General features: G+C 42.7%; 1 protein-coding gene across 4 annotated transcripts in view; it reads left to right on the top strand.

The window, feature by feature from the left end:
- Positions 1–24,971, top strand: part of DNAH7 (dynein axonemal heavy chain 7) — a 253,702-nt gene that overhangs the window by 145,609 nt on the left and 83,122 nt on the right. For all 4 annotated transcript variants that reach the window (XM_084779440.1, XM_084779442.1, XM_084779439.1 and 1 more), the window contains 2 exons: positions 3,690–3,875; positions 7,916–8,079. In XM_084779440.1, coding sequence (XP_084635566.1) covers positions 3,690–3,875; positions 7,916–8,079 — 350 coding nt within the window. The remainder of the gene's footprint in view (positions 1–3,689; positions 3,876–7,915; positions 8,080–24,971) is intronic.

The following is a 24,971-nucleotide window of genomic DNA, read 5'->3' as shown; positions in this document are numbered from 1 at the left end:
CTCCCTCCCATTTTCCCCTTATTCCCCTCCCCTATGACTGTTCCTGAGGGGGATTACCTCCCCCTGTATATGTTCATAGGGTATCAAGTCTCTTCTTGGTAACCTGCTGTCCTTCCTCTGAGTGCCACCAGGTCTCCCCCTCCAGGGGACATGGTCAAAGGTGAGGCACCAGAGTATGTGAGAAAGTAATATCCCACTCTCCACTCTACTGTGGAGAGTGTTCTGTCCATTGGCTAGATCTGGGTAGGGGTTTAAGGTTTACCGCCTGTATTGTCCTTGGCTGGTGCCTTAGTTGGAGCGGGACCCCTGTGCCCAAATCTGCCTATCATAATGTTCTACTTGTAGGCTTCTAGGACCCTCTGGATCCTTCTACTTTGCCATTCTCCCATGCTTCTCTCATCTAGAGTCCCACTAGAATGTCCTCCCCTCTGTCTCAGTTTCCTGGTAAGTGAAGGCTTTCGTGGGACATGCCCCTTAGGCTAATATGCAGATATAAGTGAGTATATACCATTTGAGTCTCTGCTTCTGGGTTAACTCACTCATTATGATCATTTCTAGCTCAATCCATTTATCCACAAATTTTGAGAATTTCTTGTTTTTAATAGCTGAATAGTATTCCATAGTGTATATGTACCACAGTTTCTTTATCCATTCTTCTATTGAGGGACACTTAGGCTGTTTCCATGTTCTGGCTATTATGAATAAGGCTGCTATGAACATGGTTGAGCAAATTTTCTTGCTGTGTGCTGGAGCATCTTCTGGGTATATTCCAAGGAGTGGAATAGCTGGGTCTTGAGGAAGCCCTATTCCCATTTTTCTGAGATAGCACCAGATAGATTTCCAAAGTGGTTGTACTAGTTTGCATTCCCACCAGCAATGAAGGAGTGTTCCTCTCTCCCCGCATCCTCGCCAGCATGTGGTGTCGCTTGAATTTTTGATCTTAGCCATTCTGATGGGTGTAAGATGGAATCTCAGAGTTGTTTTGATTTGCATTTCCCTGATGATTAAGGAGGTTGAGCATTTCTTTAAGTGTTTCTCAGCCATTTGATATTCCTCTGTTGAGAATTCTCTGTTTAGTTCCAAGCCCCATTTCTCAATTGGGTTATTTGGTTTGGTGGTGTTTAATTTCTTGAGTTCTTTATATATTTTGGACATTAGACCTTTGTCAGATGTAGGGTTGGTGAAGATCTTTTCCCAGTCTGTAGGCTGTCACTTTGTTCTCTTGACAGTGTCTCCTGCCTTACAGAAGCTTCTCAGCCTCATGAGGTCCCATTTATTAATTGTTGACATTAATGTCTGGGCTGTTGGTGTTCTGTTCAGGAAGTTGTCTCCTGTGCCAATATGTTCCAGGCTCTTCCCCACTTTTTCTTCTAAGTGACTTAGTGTCTCTGGTTTTATGTTGAGGTCTTTAATCCACTTGGATTTGAGTTTTGTACAAGGTGACAAATATGGGTCCACTTGCATTTTTTTTACACATAGACATCCAGTTAGATCAGCACCATTTGTTGAAGATGCTATCCCTTTTCCATCGAATGGATTTGGCTTCTATTTTATATCTTTTAATCTAAAAGCATTCAGTTAAATAATGGTATTGAGAAATGCATAAGACAAATTTTTACTCCAAAATGTAAATGTCTCTCTTATTAGATCTTGGAGTTCTCCACTATAAAATTTCACAGTTTGAATCCCTAAATAAACTTTACTCACCTCCTTATATGAATAAGGACTTTGTCTTTCAGTGTCTGGGCTACATTCAATGTGGTATTTTCTAGGTCCATCCATTTAGCTGCAAATTTCATAATTTCATTTTTCTTTACGTCTGAGTAGCATCCATTGTGTGTATGTACCACATTTTCACTGTTAATCTACCTGTTGAAGGACATTTAGGTTGTTTCTGTTTCCTGACTACTGTGAGCGGAGCAGCAGTGAACCTGACTGATCACACGAGCCTCCCGTGAACCAGTCTCTCCTAGAGATGGCTGCATAAACCAGGCTGGAACAATGGCGTTATCAATGGACATGCTAACAGAAGGGTTATGAGGTCCTCCTGCTCCTAGACAAAGAACTGCACTCAGAGAGAGGGAGTACCAGCCTCTCCCAGGGATGAGCCCTCTTATTGGATGTCCAATACAGAGTGGTCAGCCTTGAAACCATGTACACACCAACAAGGAAAAAGAACTCAGCAAGCTATACATATCTGTGTGTGTGTGTGTGTGTGTGTGTGTGTGTGTGTGTGTGTGTGTGTACCTACCTATCATACGGATATAATAAGAAAGAAAAGGAGGCTATCACACTTGAGAGGATATGAGAGGAGCTACAGAGAAAATGGTGTGTGTGTGTGTGTGTGTGTGTGTGTGTGTGTGTGTGCGCGCGCGCGCGCATGAGAGAGAGAGAGAGAGATACAATTCTACTATTATTAAAAACTATTTTTAAAGTAAAATGAGTACATTGATTTCACTTTTAAAAGAATAATGAGGCTATCACTTAAAAGTTACCTGACAGTGACTCAGCCTGAGTAGCCTGTGAACACTGATCTTACACAGGTTTGGGTGCTTTTCCCCAAGCCTGCCACCTTGATAAACATTGTCTTGGCCCCTTTTTTATCACATTGCTTACCTGTGTAAAATAAACTTGGGCTGATGGTCCGATGCAGAAAACAGGCTCTTAGCTATTGATTGATGGTCCCTTTGAATCTTAATTGCAAATGTCTGGGAGAATGACACCATTTAACAACTTGAAAGACTGTGCTTTGTAAATAAGTGTAAATTGCTAAAACTTTTAACCTTTAAAAGCAACCTTAAGCCAACTAAGTTAAATGAGGAGACACATTTATAAAATATTTAAAGTGTAGTCCTGGTGCTGGAGCCTGGGCCCTTGGCATATTCTTCAAACACCTTACTAACCTGCTTCATCCTGAGTCCAAGCCCCACTCTTGTCAGATTATTTTATTTTATTTTTAAGATTTATTTTATTTTATTATTATGTATACAGTGCTCTGCCTGCATGTACATATGCAGGCCAGAAGAGGGCATCAGATCCCAGCATAGATGGTTGGGAGACACCATGTGGTTGCTGGGAATTGAACTCATGACCTCCGGAAGAGCAGACAGTGCTCTTAACCGCTGAGCCATCTCTCCAGCCCCGTCAGATTATTTTAAATATCTAATCTTCAGGAGAGTGTTTTTTGTTGCTTTAATCGCAGTCTCTTGTGTTGAAGATCATTTCCTTAGAGTTAGCCTGCACTGTTATATATTAGATACTCTGTAGGAATTCTGCGAACTTTATTGAAGTAATTTGTTGTTGTTTGTTGTTTTGCTTTTTTGCTTTGTTTGTTTGTTTGTTTGGACAGGATTTCTCTGTGCACACTCAGCTTTGTAGACTAGGCTGGCCTTAAACTCACAGTCTACTTCTGCCTCTTGAGTGCTGGGATCAAAGGTGTGTGCCACCATGCCTGGCTTGAAGTAACTTGTTTTTTAAAAACAAAAGATGCCATGGACTTTCCACACCTCAGTTAGAGGCCCTATGGGTTTGTTTGTTTGTTTTGTTTGTTTGTTTGTTTGTTTAAGTGCTTTTAAGACTTTCCATTTAGTTTGTATTTGAGAATTATTATCTCTTGAGTATGGAATTCTGCAGAATTTTTAGCTTATTTTACTTGTAGATGTTAATAAAAGCTCATCTTTATTTTTGAGGTTGATTTGTGCAGCAAAAAGCTAGAAAGAGCTGAGCAGCTGATCGGGGGCCTGGGAGGCGAGAAAACTAGATGGAGTCACTCTGCCTTGGACCTTGGGCAACTGTACATCAACCTGACAGGGGACATCCTCATCTCCTCCGGGGTTGTGGCCTACCTGGGGGCCTTTACATCCAACTATAGACAGGTGAGGGATGCCATTGGCTCTCTTCTTTCCTTTCTCCATCACTGCAACATCAACCTCAGGTTGTTTGTTTGTTTGTTTCTTCTGTTGTTGTTGGGGAACTTGGGAGCATTTTTTCTGATTTAATTTAGTTTGTTGTTGTTTTAATTTTTGGTTACTGCAAGTAAAAGCAAAATACTTTTAAATTATTTGAACTTACATGCTTTAGATACCCTATAAATTTCCTGGTAGCCAAAAGATGCTATACAAAGTATTATTTTAAAAGCTAATTTCAAAGGGACAGACTCTAGAGGAACTTTTAGTTCCTAACTAAGTGTAAAGGAATCAGGTGTGTGGATGTGTGCACGTGCACATAGCACGTGTGTCAGTGTGCGCAGCCATTTGAGGACACATGCCTCATCAACAACTCTGCATGGACCTTAGGAAGTCATTCTGGGACCATGTCAGCGGCTGAAACCTTAGGGGGTGGAGACAAGACCACCTTCACCAAGGGCTTCATGTTTCTCCTAAACATACTTGCATATTGTATCCACTGAGCCTCACTGGGGATTTTTTTTTATAAGCAGAAATGACTTCTCCACCTCCATTCCTCCTACCTCCATAATCAGTTTCTTTGACTATTGAATTTTTTAAAACATACTTAAAATTCTCTTATAGATGGGGCTTCTATTTCTAGCTTTTCACTTTGGAGGCCTCTGTCTTTACTTCGTTAAGGTCACAGAGGCATCATGACCTTCAGATTTTGAGCTCTGTCTGTTCCTGTGTGCAGTCTTCAAAAGAGCTCCCAGGGATGTGGCATTCGCATCTTATGTCTCGCTTAGGAGGTTAATATTTAACTCAACTGTCTGCTTAGATGGATTAGTTTGCCTCAGAGTTTTAGACATTGAAGCTCCTAAAACATGAGACAGTTTCCAGAGCCTCCAAGCTAGTCAGTGAGAGCGGAAACAAGACCATACCACTTGACTCTATGCTCCTTCCTTGACTTGGAGCAATGGGAAGACTAGCAGGCACTCACTCCTGCACACTCCTGGGCATCTCACTGACCCCATTGGGTATTTATCTGCTGCTTATGCAGCTAGAAACACCACACCTCACCACACCTCACCACACCACACCTCACCACACCACACCACACCACACCATACAACACCACAGCACACCACACCACACCACACCTCACCACACCACACCACACCACACCACACCACACCACACCTCACCACACCATACAACACCTCACCACACCACACCATACCACACCTCACACCACACCACACCACACCTCACCACACCACACCACACCACACCACATCTCACCACATCTCACCACACCACACCTCACCACACCTCACCACATCACACCACACCTCACCACACCACACCTCACCACATCACACCACACCAAACCACATTACACCACACCACACGACACCTTACCACACCACACCTCACCACACAACACCTCACCACACCACACCACACCACACCACACCTCACCACACCACACCACACCACACCACACCTCACCACACCTCACCACACCACACCTCACCACACCACACCTCACCACACCACAACACATCACACCACACAACACCTCACCACACCACACCACACCACACCACACCACACCTCACCACACCACACCACACCACACCTCACCTCACCTCACCACACCTCACCTCACCTCACCTCACCACACCACACCACACCACACCACACCACACCTCACCTCACCTCACCTCACCTCACCTCACCACACCTCACCAAACCACACCTCACCTCACCACACCACACTTGACCCTTGGTTGTTTTATATGTTACTGTAAGAGCCTGAAATATCTCTTGGAGAAAACAGGAAATGCTCTGAGGATGATGGAGATGGGGTGTGTGTGTGTGTGTGTGTGTGTGTGTGTGTGTGTGTGTGTGTGTGTTTGGGGGTGGGGGGGAGAATTTAGTATAGTGTACCACCAAATTGTAGACAATTTCAGCATCACAAAAGAATAGTGGTAGTCATATAACTTACAGAATAAAATATGAAAAAATGAATTTATGACATTAGTGAGTAATTGACAAAGGCCAGGGGCATTTCCTGGTCACCAGGTGTCTCTCTGTGAAGGGTTGAAATGTTAATTGCAAATGGAAGGTATCTCATGCCTGCTGTATCCACTGGTCTCAACTTCACGCAAAGGCTCCATCTTCTCATGTGCACTTTGCAGAGCCCTGAGTCCGATGATTTCTGCTTTTAGGCCCTAACACTCCTGGAGGGCAATGGACAGCTCTTAGAGGTGCTCAAATTATATCCATATGAATTATTCAGATGTGCAGTCTCCAGGAAGTGCATGAAATGTAGCTCATAATCCCATCTGACTCACTGTGTTATAAACAGTTGTTCCAACTGCTGCATCTCTGTCCGGTAGACATCCTCCTGTGCCCTCACAACTGACGGAGACCTCTGCTTTCCATCCATCCAAGTATCTTTGTGTTATATTCTAAGATCCAACGAACCAATAAGTGCACATAACATCCTATAATTATGAAATGAAGCCTGGCTCTAATGAAGTGATTAAAAATTAGCATCCCTGGTAAATGAATAGTTTGAAAATATGTTCTACAGGGTGGGATGCAATGAGCAAAGTAGTGTCCTCTGTAATATTTACCATTAATAGAGACATTGGAGATTCTAAATAATATTAACAACTTCATGATCATGAAGCTACCACTCACCCAAATCTGACATGGCCTTTATGCATCCTACTCAGCAGAAACCTGAAGGAGAGGGTAGTGACAATGAAGTCTTTCCCAGCGGTACCTGTGTATAGACAGGGCATCCTCAGTAGCCCAAAGCAGGTGCCAGCATCTTAGATATTCACTCTCCCACTTTGCCTATGGACACCCTCCCTTTGCCTGTTGGATTTTCCTCCCAGGCGTGTCTTTGACTGTTTCTGAAGCTTTTGGTCTGTAACCTGAACTAGAACCGTGGTATGAACATTCCTATTGACCAGTCTCCCAGCTCCTGGGCCTCATAACCGACCATGCCTCTGGTAGGTAGGGCAAAGTTCAAAGTGTGCCCCAACCCTTGTTAGAACACAATGTTCTTCAGGTGATCCTTCCTAAAGAGTACATGGGAGCCAGAAATAAATATTCTCTGTGTCCCCTACCCATTCCTCAGGTCCAGTCTTGTATTATAATAATATACTATTTTTCTATGTATTTATAATTTGAATAAAATATGTCAATTGCATGGAGAATGTAATAGTTAGTTTCAATTGTTGCCTTGACATAGTTTGGGGCTGTCCACATCAGGCTGGCTTATGAGCGTGCCTCTGCCGGAGTTTCCCAATGGGATCAGTTGAGGTGGGGTGCTCCACTCCGAGTGTGGGCAGCACCGTTTCCTGTGGTGAGCGGTGGAGCAGAGCGAGCTGGGCACTGGCAGCACGCATCTGTTCATCCTTACCTGCTCCTGACTGTGGGTGTAACGAGTGCTGTAAGTCTCTTCCACCTTGAGTTTAGTTGGGAACAAAAATTATCCATTTTCCCTTGCGCTGGATTTTAACTGGTTGATTTTATCACAGCAACAGAAATAAACCTAAGCCGGAGAATGTCAACTACCTTGTAAATTTAAACTTTAGAATAATACACAATAATTGTTCTTCCCGATAGAAAATTCCAACTTCATCTACACTTTATCTCACCACTGATTAGAGCACATTTTCTTTCTTTCTTTTTTTTTTTTTTTCTTTTTTCCCCCTCTAGGACAGAATTTCTCTGTGTAGCTTTTGGCTGTCCTGAACTTGCTTAGTATCCTCAAACTCACAGAGACCCACCTGCCTCCGTCTCCCCTAATGCTGGGATTACAGGCATAGCTCACTGTCTTAATTATAATTTTATTTGAAAAAGATTTGATACACAAATCACTTTTGAGGTAGAGCTTCAACAGCGATTGGCTTTTCTCAGTACATAGTTATTGGGGAGGTTAGATAGTAGTCCTTTGGCAACTGTCCAATAACTCACGTCTCTATTTTTCTGTTACTATTTTAAAGAACCAAACCAAGGAGTGGTCACAATTGTGCAAAGGAAGAGACATCCCCTGCTCAGATGACTATTCTCTCATGGGAACCCTGGGAGAAGCTGTGACCATTCGCGCTTGGAATATTGCCGGGCTACCCTCCGACTCATTTTCCATCGATAATGGGATCATTATAATGTAAGGAAAAATCTTTTCTCAGAAATGATCTGCAATACCTAATTAGCAGATATATTTATTTGCAGACCTTTTAACAATTTTAGCTAGTAAACATTCTCAGTATTGAAATGTTTGTTAATTAGCTGTATGGGGCATGAATAATCTTTCTGTTAATATTATAATGGTCAGATGTCAGAGACTGTGGTAAGCAAACAGAACTAGATAAAATGCCTGGTTTCTCATAGGTTTTTCAGACTGTAAGAGAAAGACCCTTCTGTAGGTGAGTAAAGATCACCGTTTTTATCCTCATATGATAGAACCCCTGTTATTAATGTTAATAGGCACACAGTAGTGAGTCTTTGATAGGTAATTGTTCTCACTTGTCAGCGCCACACCGTCCAGCGGAAATAAGACACCAACAACCAGACTTCTTCTCGAGATCTTTACTCAGGATTTAGCTCAGTGGGAATGGCCCCGAAGAAAGGAAGGGCCAAGCTTAAGTACAACTCAAGGGCCAATCAGTTCATGCCAGGTGTCACCTCCTCATAGGTCCGCTTCAGAGCAGGACTGCTCGTCATCAGATCACCAGTTACCCTTGCACAGCCTTTTGCCATATAAGGACTTGTTTATCTTAGAGAGCGCTCACTGTCGGGATGGCGGGAGGTGGAAGCCTGCGCCATGTTAAGGCGTGGCACCTCGCAGCTCTCCACACTCATTGTTCCAAAATCTGTCCTTGTCCCTGCTGCCGAACAAGCTTGACTCTTGGCACATTCTAGAGCTTTCAGGCACTAACTCCCCTTCACAGAGTGCCCTGGTTGATGAGAAGAGACTGAGACAGGCCCAGGAGGACACTAGGCCTCTTCATCCACCCTCTTCTCCGGGTCACACAGGTCAACCTGTCTCACAGTAAGAACAAATACCGATTTTATTTCCAAGTCCACAGTCTTGTTTCTGACCTGGCCTAAGCGTGGTTGGGGTTTAGAAGTGTTAGATTTAGCACAGGTCTTTCTTAGCATTAGTAATAAACACACAATTCTGCCAACAGCAGGAAACATTCAGCTGTGTGCAGTAGGACCATTTGATTGGATTCATTTGTTTACTACAGAAAAAACAAACAAACAAAACCCAACCTGAAATGACAGTAGTTAAAGTAAAAATGGTTGAAGTCTGGATATAAAGTCTTGAAACATAAATAACCAATTGGTGTGGTGTGTGTGCTCATTTTGTTGTTGTTGTTGTTGTTAGGTGATATAGAAATCATCACCTAAAGTAAAGCTTTGGTATCCATCTTTGCTGCTCACAGGGTTGTCCTCATATAGATGCCTTGTAGCTATTGTTTACCTCCCAGAAAATACTTCTCTCTCCAAACACTTGTGTTTTTCTAGTTGATTGCCTCCTGCAGGATCATAGCTTTGTCTTCTTTCTTTTAATTTGTAATTTATGTCCCGTTGGTCTACCTGTGAAAAGGTGTCTGTAACTATTATATCCATTAAAGGCCAGATTATGTCTTATTTTGACTCACTTGGATCTTGTTATATTTCAATTCATATTTCATACTCAACTATTGATTAATATTTCCTACTTAAAATTTCAATGACCATTATTTAAGACAATATATATGCATATTTCCTCTCTCTTTCTATTTTTCTCTCTCTCTCTCTTTCCTGCCCCCCAGCCCCCACCTCATCCCCTCTCCTGGTGCAATACCCAACAACCCTTATGTCTTTATTATTCATTTGTAAAAAAAAATTGAACTATTTGTAAGAAAACACTAACACAGTTCATTATCGTATTCTATTGTCAGTGTTTGGCAATCTTCCACTGAGGGGTTTCCAGACAAAGGTTTAAAGGCATCATTTGAAAACATTGGATAAGCATCATGTGTATTTGCATAATGTCTCCTGTTTCCCAAAGATGCTTGCTTGGTAATGACTGAGCACTTCCTAAGGGCCTAACTCATGTTAACTGCTTAATATATATTACTTTAGCTGAGTGTTGGTAAACTGTTTCACAAGGGACAACCAAAGAAAGAGAGACATTCACAGATGTAACGCTGCCTTAGAGAAGCAGGGAGGTCAGCCTCGCTGGGACTGAACCCTGAGCAGCCCTGCAAAAGGGTTGTTATTGACTGTTACACAAAAGGTATTTTTAGCAAGTCAATGTCTGCATAACCAGAACCTTCGATCTGATCCAGGGCTAGTCTGAAGGAGCACATCACCCAAGCAGTTCTCAGCCATCACGAGACTTCCTGGGTTGCCAGGAATGTCTTGCAACTTGAAGTCCTGCAAAGGTTCCAATGCCCCTCCAGGAAAAAACAACTCCATAAATCTCAGAGAGCAATCTCTGATTATTTACAAAAGATCACTTCAAAGCCTAGGTGCGCCATCACCCTGGAGGTTTTGTCAGGTACAGTGGCTCTACTGAATTTCCCACCCCAGCTGAGGAAGGCTTGATTAGTTAGGGAAACTGGAAGGATCTATAAAATTTGGACAAGTTAGACTACAATTAAATCTGGGGGCTATTAACATGTAAAAGTTCTTGAAGTCAATGACAGCGGTGAGTATTATTTAACTGCTTGGCAAGTTGACCAAACTCATAGCTAACTTCATTTCTTTGAGAGGCAGGCTTTGATCTTATGTAGGAGAGATACTTACTTCTGCCACTAGTCTACTCTTTCTCACTTCTCTCTGTCTCTCTCTCTCTCTCTCTCTGTCTCTGTCTCTCTGTCTCTGTCTCTCTCTCTCTCTCTCTCTCTCTCTCTTCTCTCTCTCTCTCTCTGTGTGTGTGTGTGTGTGTGTGTGTGTGTGTGTATTTGAAGATGAAAATAGCAAAAGTCTCAGAAATGTGCCGCTGTTAGATGACCCGGACCAGAGGGCGTTCTTCAGTGACAAGGTCCTAAGGAGAAGATGACTAGGGGATGAGAAGATGGAGAGGGCAGAAAAGTGGGATCAGGCGATCCTGCGTGAGCTGATGGCTCATGCACATAACTTTACCAGGAAATACTGCATCTTATTTACAATCTTCCTGAAAGGAAAAAATGGGACAAAAATTGTATGTCTGCAAAAATCATCATTCAACGGTATGACGTGAGCAGGAAGGTAATCAAGCAGGCTGCAGAGAGGAAGCAAGATATCTCAGGTGCAGTGCAGACCTAGCACACAGCAGAGCCCCTTAGGGTAGGAAGATTCGGGTTCTCAGGATCTAAAGCCACAGATCCCCACAAGGCCCTGGCCCTACTGTGTGCTCCTAAGCCTTCAGGGAAAGGCCCAGAGCAGCTCAGCAGTCTACAGTAAAACATTCAGATTCTGTGTCCTGCTGTGCCAACACAGTGCCTGTGCATCGTCATGACTAGAAATCTGCGTTCTTTTCAAAACCCTGAGTATCAGTAAATAAGAATTCTCTTTACACAACAACTAAAAAGCAAACTGTCAAAGTGGGAAACAGTGACCACTAACAAATTCAGTTTCCTTTTGCAAATAATTGATTTTAAGCAATTATAAATTCAAGACGGTTTGAGGGCCAGAGGAGTAGCTTAGCAGATACTGGCACTTGCTGCTGAGTGATAGGTTATCTCCACTGATAAAATGAGACAATTCAAGCTAAATTAAAGTATAAATGCAGGTTTATTAAGGCAGCTCTTGGGCAGGTTCACCAAGCTCACAGGAGGGGTCAGTGAAGTCATACAGAGAGAGACAGAAAAGAGGGCGTGGGAGGGGCCACAGAGAGAGGAGAGAGGAAATGCAGATTGAGAGAGAGGGGAAACCAAACCAGGGAGGAAGCCCCCTCTGTTCCCTCCCCCCACCCTGTGCTGGAAAGTTCCTGGTAGAGGAAGCAGGTGGTGACTGAGGGAAGTTAGGAAGATTCTAAGTGATGGATGTAGTATATTTCTTCACTTATTTCAGGTCTTTAAATAGTTTGCTGTTTTATGTGTGCATAGTATTTAATTTTTGTTTACTTTTATAAATTGTATTTTGGAGGGTTGGTTGTGAACTGCTAGTATTAGGGATTTCTATATTCTAGAAGAGATTATTTGCATACTGACTTTGTACGCTGCAGCTTTAAAAACTCATTTGGCCTTTTATGTTGATTTATTAGGATATTGTCTATTGGCAATCATGCTGTGCACATAGTGACACTTTAAAACCTTTCTAATCTGTGTGCCCTTTGCCTCTCTTTTTTGGTTTATTGCACTGTCAATGGCTTCCACTATAATGATGCAAGTGGATAATCAAATTGAACAACTGCTGTCCACCCAGTGTAAGGGGATGCAAACACACTGAGCATCACAAGTGGTTTCAGCTGTAGGTGGCTTGACTGATGCTGTTGCTTTGATTTCATTGAGTAAAAGAAAACCTCCTTCAGTCTGTATGCTGTTCAGTTTTATGTTGCCTCGAGACAAGCTAGAGTCATCAGAGAGGAAGGAACCTCAAAAAAGCCTCCATAAGATCTGGCTGTAAGCATTTTCTTAATTAGTGAGGTGGGAAGGCGCAGCCCATTGTGGGTGGGGACACCCCTGGCCAGGTGGTCCTGAGTACTATAAAAAAGCCATGAGGAACAAGCCAGTAAGTAGCATTCCTCTTTCCTCCACGGCCTCTGCATCAGCTCCTGCCTCCAGGTTCCTGCCACACTTGAGTTCCGGCCCTGACTTCTCTCAGGGATGGGCTGTTACCTCAAATTGTAAATGAAATAAACCCTGTGGTACCCAAGTTGCTTTTGGGGTGGTCTTTCATCACAGCAATAGAAACCATAATCAAGACAGAAATTGTTACCAGGATAGTGGATTACTGCCGTAGCATACCTGACCACGTGTTCTAGGGAGAATGTGTAAGAACTTTGAAACTTAGGCCTAGAAAAGCCATGGAACTGTGAAAGCTTGGTGAGCTATTCTGTGGAAACTTGGAAGATAATAGTGTTGAGAGAAATCCAGGTAGTGGAATTCTTTTGAAGTTTCAGAGGGAAGTTAAAACTGTCAGGGCTATTTGTCTAATTTCTTGAATTAGGAATCTGTAGTTCTGGTCCACCAGGCTGAAGAATCAGCTGTGATTAACAAGAGACCAGCCCCATTGATGTGAAACCCTTACTTTACTGGGACAAATGATGCTGGTTATCTTGAGCTGAGAAAATAGGGGTGATTTTTAGGAAAAATCGGCATCACTGTAGTGAAATCTAAGAAGTATTTCCTGAGGGTGAGCACCCAGAAGCTGTGTTCCAGAGGTGACCAAAGTCATACTTTATGCTGGCAGCTGAACTTGGACACGCCCGGGGATACTGGCTCTGAAGGCATGAAGGGATCATGGAGAGCAGCTGAGGCTTGGCACTGTGTGGCGAGCCCACATAGTGAGCCCAAGAGCCCAAGAGAGGCTGTTGGTGAAAGTGCAGGCCAGCTTCAGTAGAAGACCCCAGCATTCTGAAATTGTACCACGGGGCAACCTTCAAAAACAGCAGCAGCCATGGAGGCTTGAGCAGGCCTGAGCCTAGGAGACAACTGTATAGGGGGAACAGTGACACTAGCCTATTGGAGGATCATGAGTTATAGAAAGAATCTCTTGTGTGCTGTATGGAAGCATCACCTGACAAGAAAAAAGCTGATGGCCTATTAGCTGAGGCAGGAAAGAGGATTCAAGAGTTCCAGTAGAAAGAGATGAACTCTGGGGTGGAGTCAGACATAGGAGATTCACCCTGGACTCTTAGGAAGTCGGACACATGAAACTGAGGATTGGTAACCAGCCATGCGGCACACATAGACTAGAATAAACAGGTAAAACAAGTTATGAGCTAGTCAGGAAATGGGCCAAAGCTCCTGGCCTAGGCACCTACACATAAAATATAAAGTCTTAGAGTCGTTATTTCGGGAACTGAGGTGCAGATGGAAAACCTTTAGTTACAATGAGTAAATCCCAGCTATTGGAAGCTGAGTTGTTTACATTGTTGGAGTTTAGTTTTACTCTGTTTGCACTGTGATTTTGCCCAAGTTCTTCTTTATTGAAGTAAGGAATTATTTATTTTGCTTTTATAGAAGCCCATAGTTGAGAGACTGAGCTTTTAATGATATATTAAAATTTGAAAGAGACTTTGGATTTTTTAAAGAGACTGAATTTTAAAGATTTTGCATTAATAAAAACTGCAGCTTTTAAGTTTGTAATATGTTTTTATTATAATATTTATTAATACATGATCTGGGGGGTAAACAAGAAAGGAAAGGTTGTGGCTTAACAGTGACATAAAGTGGGACTTCTTTGGACCACCAACTCCCAATAACCACATGGAGACCATAATAAAATATGAAAGCTTGGCCTTAGCTTAGGCTTGTTCCCAACTAGCTTGTGTAACTTAAATTAACCCGTTTATACTAATCTAACATTCCACCAAGTGGCTCATTACTTTTCCTCAGCGATGGCACCTCTTTCTTCCTCCATGTGTGGAGAGTGAATCTTTTTGCCTCAGATTCTGTTCCAGAGCTCCTATCTCTGTTGGAAGTCCTGCCTGTCTTCTCCTGCCTCAGCTACTGGCCAGTTCAACTCTTTATTAAACCAGTCAGAAGGTGTTGGAGGAGTGTTTACAAAATATGATGTGGCCGTAAAAATAAAATAACAGTGCCAAAGTCCAGCCTGTAATCAGACCTCTGCCAGTCAGAAATCAGCACTTGAATAATACAAAGACAACCATTATACGTTGCACTAAAAGACCAACCCAACAGTGTGTGTTTGTGTGTCAAGCTGGCAAAGGGTCAATTGTACTGTTTTTGTTTTGTTTTGTTTTGTTTTCTTTTGTGTCAACTTGACACAAGCTAAGAGTCATTTGAGTGAAGGGAGCATCAATTGAGAAAATGCCTCCATAAGATCCAGCTGTAGACAAGTCTGTTCTGTGAAGCAGTTTCTTAATTAGTGATGTGGTCAGACTCAGCCCACTGTGTGTGAGGCAACTCCTGGGCAAGTGGTCCTGGGTTCTATAAAAAATAAGGCTGATCCAGGCATGAGGAGCAAGCAAGTAGGCAGCACCCCTCCATGGTCTCTGCATCAGCTCCAAGTTCCTGCCCTGTTCACATTCCTGTCCTGACTTCCCTCAGTGAAATAGCCCTTTCTTCCTCAAGTTGCTTTTGGCTGTGGTATTCCATCACAGAAGTAGAGACCCTGAGGCAGTCTGTAATGATCTTTTAGAATGAATGGATGTTAAACTCTGCCAATCTCTTTATCTTCTGGGGGAGTCTGGCCGAAAACATGTTTCAGATGTGGCCAGATAGGACACCTTAAGAGAGAATGTACTTGAAGGGAGACTGGACAAGCTCGAGATAGAGTTGATCATACTAAGCCATGTTCATGTCCTTGTTGCCAACGAGGGTATCATTGGGGGAATGAGTGCAAGACAGATAGGCAAGGGAGGCCATTGCAGGGATCAGCTCCGGGCCCCATCAAGACAGGTGTGCGGAGCATTGCAGACACCTGCCATTCAAATGATTCAACCTGATTCAACCTGTGCATTCTTTTTTATTTTTATTTATTTTTATTTTTCAACCTGTGCATTCTATTCCCCAAAGAACCCCATTTTTTATCCGAGACCTCACCCGGGGGACAGCAGGCAGTGCAGGATTGGACCTCTGTACCTTCACCAGAGTCATATTAACACCTCAGATGGGCCTCCAGGCCATTGGGACAGGAATTTTTGGTCCGTTACCTGACGGCTCATTAGGACTATTGCTGGGTTGAAGTAGTGTCCTTATGAGAGGTCTTAAAGTTATTCCTGGAGTCATTGATGCTGATACAAGGGGAGAAATAAAAATTATGGTGGAAACTACTAAGGGTATTCTGGTGATTCCCCAAGGAGCTCGTATAGCTCAAATAATCCCAGTACCTCAATTCCGAACAACCAACCCATTTTTAAAGGAAAAGAGACGAGGGAGGGTTCGGCTCTACTGGGCCAGTGGCTTATTGGAGTGCAACCCTTAATGACCGCCCTATGCTTACACTGAAAATTGATAGCAGAGACTTTAAAGGCCTACTGGACATGGGAGCGGACACCTCTGCCATTTCTCTCTCTTATTGGCCTTCGGCCTGGCCACTGCAACAAACAAATACCCAATTGCAAGGCGTGGGAACAGCCAACACTCCTTTTCGCAGTACTAAGATGTTGACTTGGAAGGATGAGGAGGGACATCAGGGAATATCTCAGCCATATGTCCTCCCTCATATTCCTATTAATTTATGGGGAAGGGATACACTGGAAGGAATGGGGGCTGTATTGACCACACAGCCAGTACAAAGAATGTTAAATCAACAAGGATTTTGTCCAGGACAAGGTTTAGGCAAAAACCTACAGGGCAATAACTGTCCTGTCTCAGACCAAGAGATAACTCTCCGCCATCCTTCTGATAAACAGGAGCTAGGGTATTTTCCAGAGGGGCCATTGTTGAACAGCCACCAAGTCCCACTATTCCCATTAACTGGAAAAATGATACCCTAATTTGGGTTGAACAATGGCCTCTGTCTAAAGAGAAGTTGGAGGCTGCCAATATGCTTGTACAAGAGCAGCTCACTCTAGGTCATATTATACCTTCTACATCCCCTCGGAACACACCTATTTTTGTTATCAAAAAGAAATCAGGAAAATGGAGATTGTTACAGGACCTTAGAGCTGTCAATGCTATGATGGTAGTTATGGGGGCCACTCAACCTGGCCTCCCTGTTCCAGTAGCCAATCCTAAGCATTGGCATATGATTGTAATTGACTTGAAAGACTGTTTCTTTACTATTCCCCTACATCCCAATGATTCACAGAGGTTTGCCTTTAGTGTTCCCTCTGTTAATTTGCGAGAACCTTATAAAAGATATCAGTGGGTAGTATTGCCTCAGGGTATGGCTAATAGTCCCACCATTTGTCAGAATTATGTGGCATCTGCCATAGGGCCTGTCAGGATGCATTTTCCTACTGTATATATTATTCATTATATGGATGAAATTTTGCTGGCTGCACAGACAGAGGAGGAGGTATTATCTGCTTTAGCTGACTTGCAGGAGATGTTGAAATGGGCTAATTTACAGATCTTACCTGAGAAAATTCAAAAGCAAATTCCTTATCAATATTTAGGTCATCAGTTGTTGCAGAGTGGTGTTAAACTTCAAAAAATTACTTTAAGATTGGATTCCCTTTCCACTCTCAACGACTTTCAGAAGCTTCTGGGAGATATTAATTGGATTCGTCCCAGTTTAGGAATTACTTCTGGTCAGTTAAAGCCACTGTTTGATACTTTGCAAGGAGATCCTGATCCTACTTCTGTCTGACATTTAACACCGGAGGGTCGTACTTGCATAGAGCTTCTGCAAAAGGCCCTATCTCAGGTCCATGTTAATTATATAGATTATAACCAACCGATATTCTGCACAGCCCATGCTCTACTGGAGTTTTTGGCAGACCAGGCCTATCTTGTGGGTGCACTCACAGGCTTTACCTGCTAGAGTAGTAATTTCCTATCCTCAAGTTGTAATAACGCTATTATTTAAGGCCCAGAAATCCAGCCTGCATATTGTTGGAAAAGAGCCTAATATAGTAACCTCTCCTTTTTCTTGGGCCCAAGTAACATGGCTTCAAAATAATAACGATGATTGGGCAATTTTTGTGTCTTCTACTCTCAGCAAATTTGACAGTCATTATCCTCCAAATAAGTTAGTTGAATTTTTTAAAATGCACCCTGTTGTTTTTCCTAAAATTATACAGAAGCAGCCTATTCCTCATGCTAGGGTGGTCTTTACTGATGGAACTTCTAAAGGTATTGCAGCAGTCTTTTCCCGGGAGGTAATCAAACGAATTACGGTTGCCACCCTTTCTGCAGGTGGCAGAATTGCAGGCTGTTCTTTTGGCTCTGCAGTTATTTCCTAATTCATCTATAAACATTTATTCTGATAGTAAATATGTAACTCAAATTCTCCCTCCCCTGGAAACATCTGCCTATGTAGCTTCTATTTCTTCGGTACATGGCCTTCTCTTATAGATTCAGGGATTAATTTGGCTGAGACAGGATCCTCTTTTTATTGGACACTTAAGAGCACTCACATCCCTGCCTGGACTCTTGAGTGAGGGAAACAGGATGGTGGATGCCCTTACTCAAGAGCCCATATCTCTGACATTAATCACTGGGATGGATAAAGCTCAGCAATTACACCATAAATTCCACGTTATCATACTGGTGTTACCAAAGATCAAGTCACCCAAATAGGTAAAGACTGTCCATCTTGTGCAGAGTTCCTTCCAAATCTGCAAACTGGGGTCAATACTAAAGGGCTCCTGCCGAACCATATTTGGCAAATGGATGTAACTCACTTTCGCAGCTTTGGTAAATTACAATATGTTCATGTGTCCATAGACACATACTCAGGTTTACTTTTTGCTTCAGCTCACTCAGGGGAAAAGATACGAAACATTAAGGAACATCTGCTCTTGGCTTTTGCCTATATAGGCACTCCCAAGCAAATAAAAACTGATAATGGCCCTGCATATTTAGTGCTGGCCTTGCCAAGTTTCTAGATGACTACGAGATCATTCATAAAACCGGGATTCCATATAATCCCCAGGGACAAGCATTGGTAGAACGTGCACATCGCACCATTAAGGCTTCTCTTGCTAAAATAAAGAAGGGGGAGTATGGAGGAAAATCCTCCCTGCATTCTCAATTAGCATATATTTTGTATATTCTCAATTTTTTAACTGTGGACGATTCAGGCTTATCTGCTGCGGATAGACATTGGAGACCTCCCAAGTCACATAAAGCACTGGTTAAATGGAAAGATCTTTCCACTGGTCAGTGGAAGGGTCCGGACCCCATACTGGTGTGGGCCCAAGGGTCTACTTGTGTCTTTCCACAGGACAATGAAGTACCAATCTGGGTTCCTGGGTGCTATGTGCATCCTGCTGTTCCACAACAGTCAGCCCAGCCTACAGGAGACCATTTGGGCTCTGGTGAAGAGCCTCCCCATCCTGATGCCAGTAGGTTTGAACAGACCAGTATGGCTGTATTTGAGTATCAGGAAGATTTTCCTCATGTATTTTGGAGTAGATTGTGCCAAATTCCTTTCTCGAATTTTTGGTAGAGATGACCGAAGAAATTACCTGGAATTTTCTCTTAAAATGTTTTATCTGTGAACTCAATTTTTAAAACAGTTGTAAGCCTATGTCAGGTTATCAGTTTCGTAATTATGAGTTTGCGTAACTTTTCATCTTTCAAGAAATTAGTCAGAGGCAGGTCATGGTGGCGCACACCTTTAATCCCAGCACTAGTGAGGCAGAGGCAGGTGGATCTCTATGAGTTCGAAGCCAGCCTGGTCTACAAAGAGAGTCCAAGACAGCCAAGGCTACACAGAGAAACCGTGTCTCAGAGAAAGAAAGAAAGAAATTAGTCAGTTTTATGGGTGTGGGGTGCTTCTAGTGTCCCCTTACAGTCATCTTGATGTGTGTGGGGTCCATTGTGATAATCTCTCTATGGGCCATGATTTTGTAACGTCTTTTCCCTTGGTTAGTCTGTTAAATTTGGAGTATTGTTGATCCTGTCTAGTAAGGGTTTGCTGACTTCACTGGTTTCTGCTCTTCATTTGTTCTTTTAATCTAGCTGCTCTAGGCTCAGACTGCTTTTCTTTCTCTGGCTTCCTAAAGTGGAAGCCGAGGTTATTGATTTTATGGTTTTTCTAATCTGTGGATATAATGCCATAAATGTCTCATTGTGCCTTAGCTACATAGCACAAATTTTGATTCATCATATTTATTTACTTTCTTTTTCCTACTGGGCTTGAACCAAGGGCTTCAGACATCACAGACAAGGACTCTAACTACTGAGCCACACTTGGACCCTTCTGTTCTCACTCCCTTTCAAATATCCTGTCATTTTTCTTGAGACTTCCTCCTCTTTATTAATAACTGTTTTTCAGGGCTAGTGGACTATTTCCAGCAATTCAGCCCGATAGTAGGAGTCTTGGGGGGGCCTTGCCTCAGCACTGTGCTTTGTGGCAGTGGCCTGGTACTGCTTTCTCTGTCTGAGGTCTGAATCTAACCCTCCTCCTTTCTTCCTTGTGGGAAGCATCTCTCTCCCCATGCCTGGCTGCCTGGAGTTGCAGAAGGAGATGACACCACCTTTGATCTAATACAGGAAGGACAGGGTCTGGGGTCCTCTTGCCTCATTTTCTTAGCTTTTGTGCTGGTGTAACTGTTAAACTTGGCATGTCGTGGGAGAGTCTGCAGCGTCTCACTCAGCCACTGTCTTGTTCTGCCTCGCAGACCTTACACTCTTATCGAATCTGACGGTCTCTCCTCATGTGTTTGGTTTCCTCATGACATGGCTAACTGTAAGTCTCCCATCTGGCTTGAATTAGGTGAGGAGACTGGAAAACCTGCATCTCTCTACTGCTCTACTTACTAGAGCCTCCAATTTGGAAATGCAGCTAGACTTTAAGTACACACGAAAACATTAAAAAGTAATAAAATACACAAATCTACCGTGTGTGGGGGGGTATTTTTTTGTTTTGTTTGTTTTTTGAGACAGGGTTTCTCTGTGTTGCTTCGGCTGTCCTAGACTTGCTTTGTAGACCAGGATGGCCTCAAACTCACAGAAATCTGCCTGCTTCTACCTCCCTGAGTGCTGAGATTACAGGTGTGAGCCACCCTGCCTTGCTTTTGTGTGTTTTTATGCCTGATGTTTTGTTAGGCTGTTTTTTGTTTGTCATGTTTTTACCTTATTTGAATAATTTGTAGTGTTCCTTTTTATTGGTGTACAGACTTTTCCCATAATACTTTGCATTTTAATAAACATTTTCACAATCTCAAATTAATATTATAGGAATTCAATTTAAGATGTAGAAGCACTACAATCATATAGACCCCTTGATCCCTCATGGTCATGACATATGGTAATAATATTGCAGTCATGTATGTTGTATCTACAAATGATGGCTATCTTTCTATGCCAGTTTGCTTGGCTGCGGGGTGCCCATAGTAAGGATCATTGCAGAGTGTGCCTGTAAGACGTTACTGGATGACTCACATTGACCTTGTAGAATAGGTGAAGTAATTCACTTGGGCTAATATGTGGCGGGGATATGGGGCGTAGCCAATTCTTGGAGAGCCAAGATAGAGGAAAAGTTCGAGGCAGAAGGGGACCTTCTGATTTGCTTCTTGCCAGCTGGAGTGAGAACACCTCCTGTGGCCTCCAGCCCTCAGCTCAGTATTTGCACCATGGGCTTCTTTGCTCCTCAGGCCTCCGGGCTTGGGCTGCAATGTATTAGCAGCTTTCCAGTTGGTGGTTGACAGCAGATCATAATGTATTAGCCTCAGTATTCACAAGTGTCACTCATAGTAAAGAAAGCAATAGCTAAACACCATTAGCTCTGTGTGTATAATATAGCATACGTTGCGCACACAAAACCCCCACCGGTGGCAATGCCACTTTTGTTTCAATACTTATATACAGTTTAGGACACAATAGCCCTTCATTATTATTCTTTTATTTCTCTTTTTTTTTTTATTAATTTGTTCTTGTTACATCTCAATGGTTATCCCATCCCTTGTATCCTCCCATTCTTCCCTCCCTCCCATTTTCCCCTTATTCCCCTCCCCTATGACTGTTCCTGAGGGGGACCTCCTCCCCCTGTATGTGCTCATAGGGTATCAAGTCTCTTCTTGGTAACCTGCTGTCCTTCCTCTGAGTGTCACCAGGTCTCCCCCTCCAGGGGACATGGTCAAATATGAGACACCAGAGTTCATGTGAAAGTCATACCCCACTCTCCATTCAACTGTGGAGAATGTCCTGTCCATTGGCTAGATCTGGGTAGGGGTATTCTTTTATTTCTAAAATTGGAAATTTTCTGGTATCACTTCCTTCAAGGTAAAGCTCTTTAGCATTTGTTTAAAACAAGGCTGGTGAGGAGCCAAACTGAATTTCTGTTTTGCCTTTAGGACTAAAGGATAGCCTTGCTGGTTGTTTGGTGGTGCCAGGGACCGAATCTAGGGCCTGGACTATGCTAAGTAGGCATTCTGCCACTGAGCTCCTACCTCACACCTTCTATGGCTATCGCTGTCACGTTTTTTGGGGGGTAGGGTGGGGACACAGGGTCTCCTTGAGTTCTCCAGGCTAGTCTCGGTGACCCAGGTAGACCTTGAACTTGTCATCCTCTTTGCCTCTCAAGTCACTGTGATTATGGAGCTGAGCCACCAAATCTGATGGCAAAGTTCTTTGCTCTTGTCATTTTTCAGGTGTTCCACTGTGCTGTGGCGTCTTTTTAAAATCTTAGCCATTTGAATAATTACCAGCCATAAGCAGCATTCTTCAAGTTCATTTCCTTAGGCTGTAGGTTCCAGCAGGCTGGTTAGGATGTGTCTGGGCAAGGTTTGGGGTTTTTTTGTTTTGTTTTGTTTTTGTTTTTTAGTTATTTTTCTCCTTAAGGTTTACATGGGATTGTGACTTTTTGTGTTTCACTGCATTTGGGGGAGGTTCGGCTTTAGTATCTTCATGTGTGTTTTCTGTGCTGGTCTCTCCTCTTGCCCATCAGGAACCCAGGACGTAAAAGCTGGACCTTTCAGTGCTGTCTAACAAGTCTCCGAGGCACCATTTTCTCCCCAGTTTCATTTGTACTCTTCGTTGCTTGGTTTTATCCATTTTATGCTCCTCTATCTGGAAATGTGCAGCTATGGTGGGCCTGTCATTTCGTTCTTACCCTTGAGCCCACGGTAGAATTTTTATCTCAGATATTATGTTTTTCAGTTATAAGATTACTTATTCCATTCATTTTATCCTCTTTTCTTGAGTGATGAAATGTCTCTTTCTTCATTTGCTTAACACATATTCCCCCTCACTTCCCAAGGCACAGTGGTGATGCTATGTGCTCTGCAGCTCTTCTTACTTCCAGCCGTTTGGGGGTCTTTGATTCTCTTGGGAAGCAAATGCATTCTGATTCTTTGCATAGTAAGTAACTTTTTCTAGAACTTTTGAATATGAAATCCTGGGCCCCATTAAAATCCTCTGCACAAGACTGAGCTTGGTTTTAGGAACCAGACAAGTCAGTTAATATCTGTCTTCTAGTTACAATGTTTTCCAGTGTCTGCTCAGACTTGAAAGGCTTCGGCAGGCTTTTTGGGTGTGCTCTTCGGTACACACTAGCTGGAGGCTAGCCTGGGACCTGGATTTAGGTCATAGTTGTAAACAGCAAACAGATCTCCTTTCTCCCGGAATCTCTTTAGCATCCATCCTCATTATATTTATGGTACTTTCATAGAATGAGAATATTCTAGTCTAGCAGTTCTGTCATTTCTTAACTATATCACCAACACATTGTGTAGTCCTTTGAGGGAAGGGGACATGCTCCTGCCTCCCACCTCCCCGCGGTGTCCCCCTCCAGCCCCCATGCTTGATGGCTGATGCATGGCCATTTTCTCATTTCTTCACTTTGAGAGATTTTTCACTGCAGCGTCTTTGTTAATTCAGAAAGTACAAGGAAAGGGGGAAAATGTGACATACTCACAGCCTCCCTATTAATTATTTCTAAAATTCTGGTTTTTTTCTAATTCGTTGGCTCTTTTATTAAATTTCTTAGAATCTGAAATTAATTGAGTTTTGTACTTTGATAAGGGATTGTCTCTGGGAGGCTGGGCAGGTACTCAGTTGAAGATGCTAGAGACAATGGGCTTGTCTCAGTCAGCATCATCAAGTCCTTTACTCCGATTGTGAAACGCTGCTTAGCAAGCCAGTGTCCTATATACAGAGATAACCATGTAAAAAAAAAATTAAACTTTTGAATAATTTAATTTTTGTATTGTTTACCAGATATTTCTGCTATTTTAAATTAATATTATTAAATGTAACGTTTAACTATATTGAATATAGAAGGAAAAATAAAAATCAGCATGTAGTTTTCCCTCAAAGGACTACACAATTGTTTGGGTGATGTAGTTAAGAAGTGATAGAATTAGAAGCTCAGGGTAGGTCAGTTGTTAAGGCTTTAGAACCTGAATCTGAAAGGAATGATCGAATTTCCTTAATAGAATATTACGTTCTGTCAAAGAACCATAATGTAATGTGGATGGATTGCTAAAGACATTCCAATGGAAAAGAAATCAAGAAAGGCTTTGTGGGCTCAGTAGCTTTTGAGCTGACCTTGAAATTTTATGAGTAGAATTTGGACATAAAAAGATTGGAAAGAAGTATATTTTGGACAAAGAAACAGCAGGAAACTGGATTTCAGGGCTAAAAAAAAAAATGTGGGCAACAGAATGATGAGTGAGTCTTTCGGCTTCTTTGGAGAAGTCCAAATGTCATGTAACACTTCTCCAAACTTAAAAACATTTCTAAAATGTGGCAAGGTAAAAGCCTTTACATGTTTATAATTTTATTTCTTTATAATTTACTTTCACATCTCCTTGTTTTCTTAAGAATACAGATCTCTTTTTAGTACTTGTATCTAAGATATGATACTAATCTCTGGTCTGTTTTCTCTCTAAATAAAATTAATGCTAAGGACTACAGGATGATGTTAAAGCCATGGTCCTAGTGAGGCTTTAGGGTTAACTGAGGCATCAGGGAGAACTATTTCAATTAAGATTAGTGTCTTTGTATGAAAAGAGGCAGCTCTTCACAGAGAAAAGAGCATGCCAGGACACACCGCAGGCACGTACCACGAGGACGCCGCACTGCAGGACCCCACTGCAAGGATGTTCCGAGAGGACGCTGCACCACGAGGACGCACCACAGTGGCACACTGCAGTGTGTGCAGGGACACACTACAAGGAAGCACCTCAACGACAAACTGTGAGGACACACTGCAATGGCATTGGCTATCTACGAGCCCAGGGGAAGAGAGCTGGAGAAAGCCACTCTGAGACCCGCACTCACGGCCTCTGGACTGTGAGACGCTGCCTGTTAAGTTCTTCCATCTGTACGTCTTGGT

Source organism: Acomys minous, assembly GCF_964271855.1.
Source record: "Acomys minous genome assembly, chromosome: 4".
Classification (NCBI taxonomy): Eukaryota; Metazoa; Chordata; class Mammalia; order Rodentia; family Muridae; genus Acomys; species Acomys minous.
The sequence above is the reverse complement of the archived record's forward strand: the minus strand, read 5'-3'. Positions and strand labels throughout refer to the sequence as shown.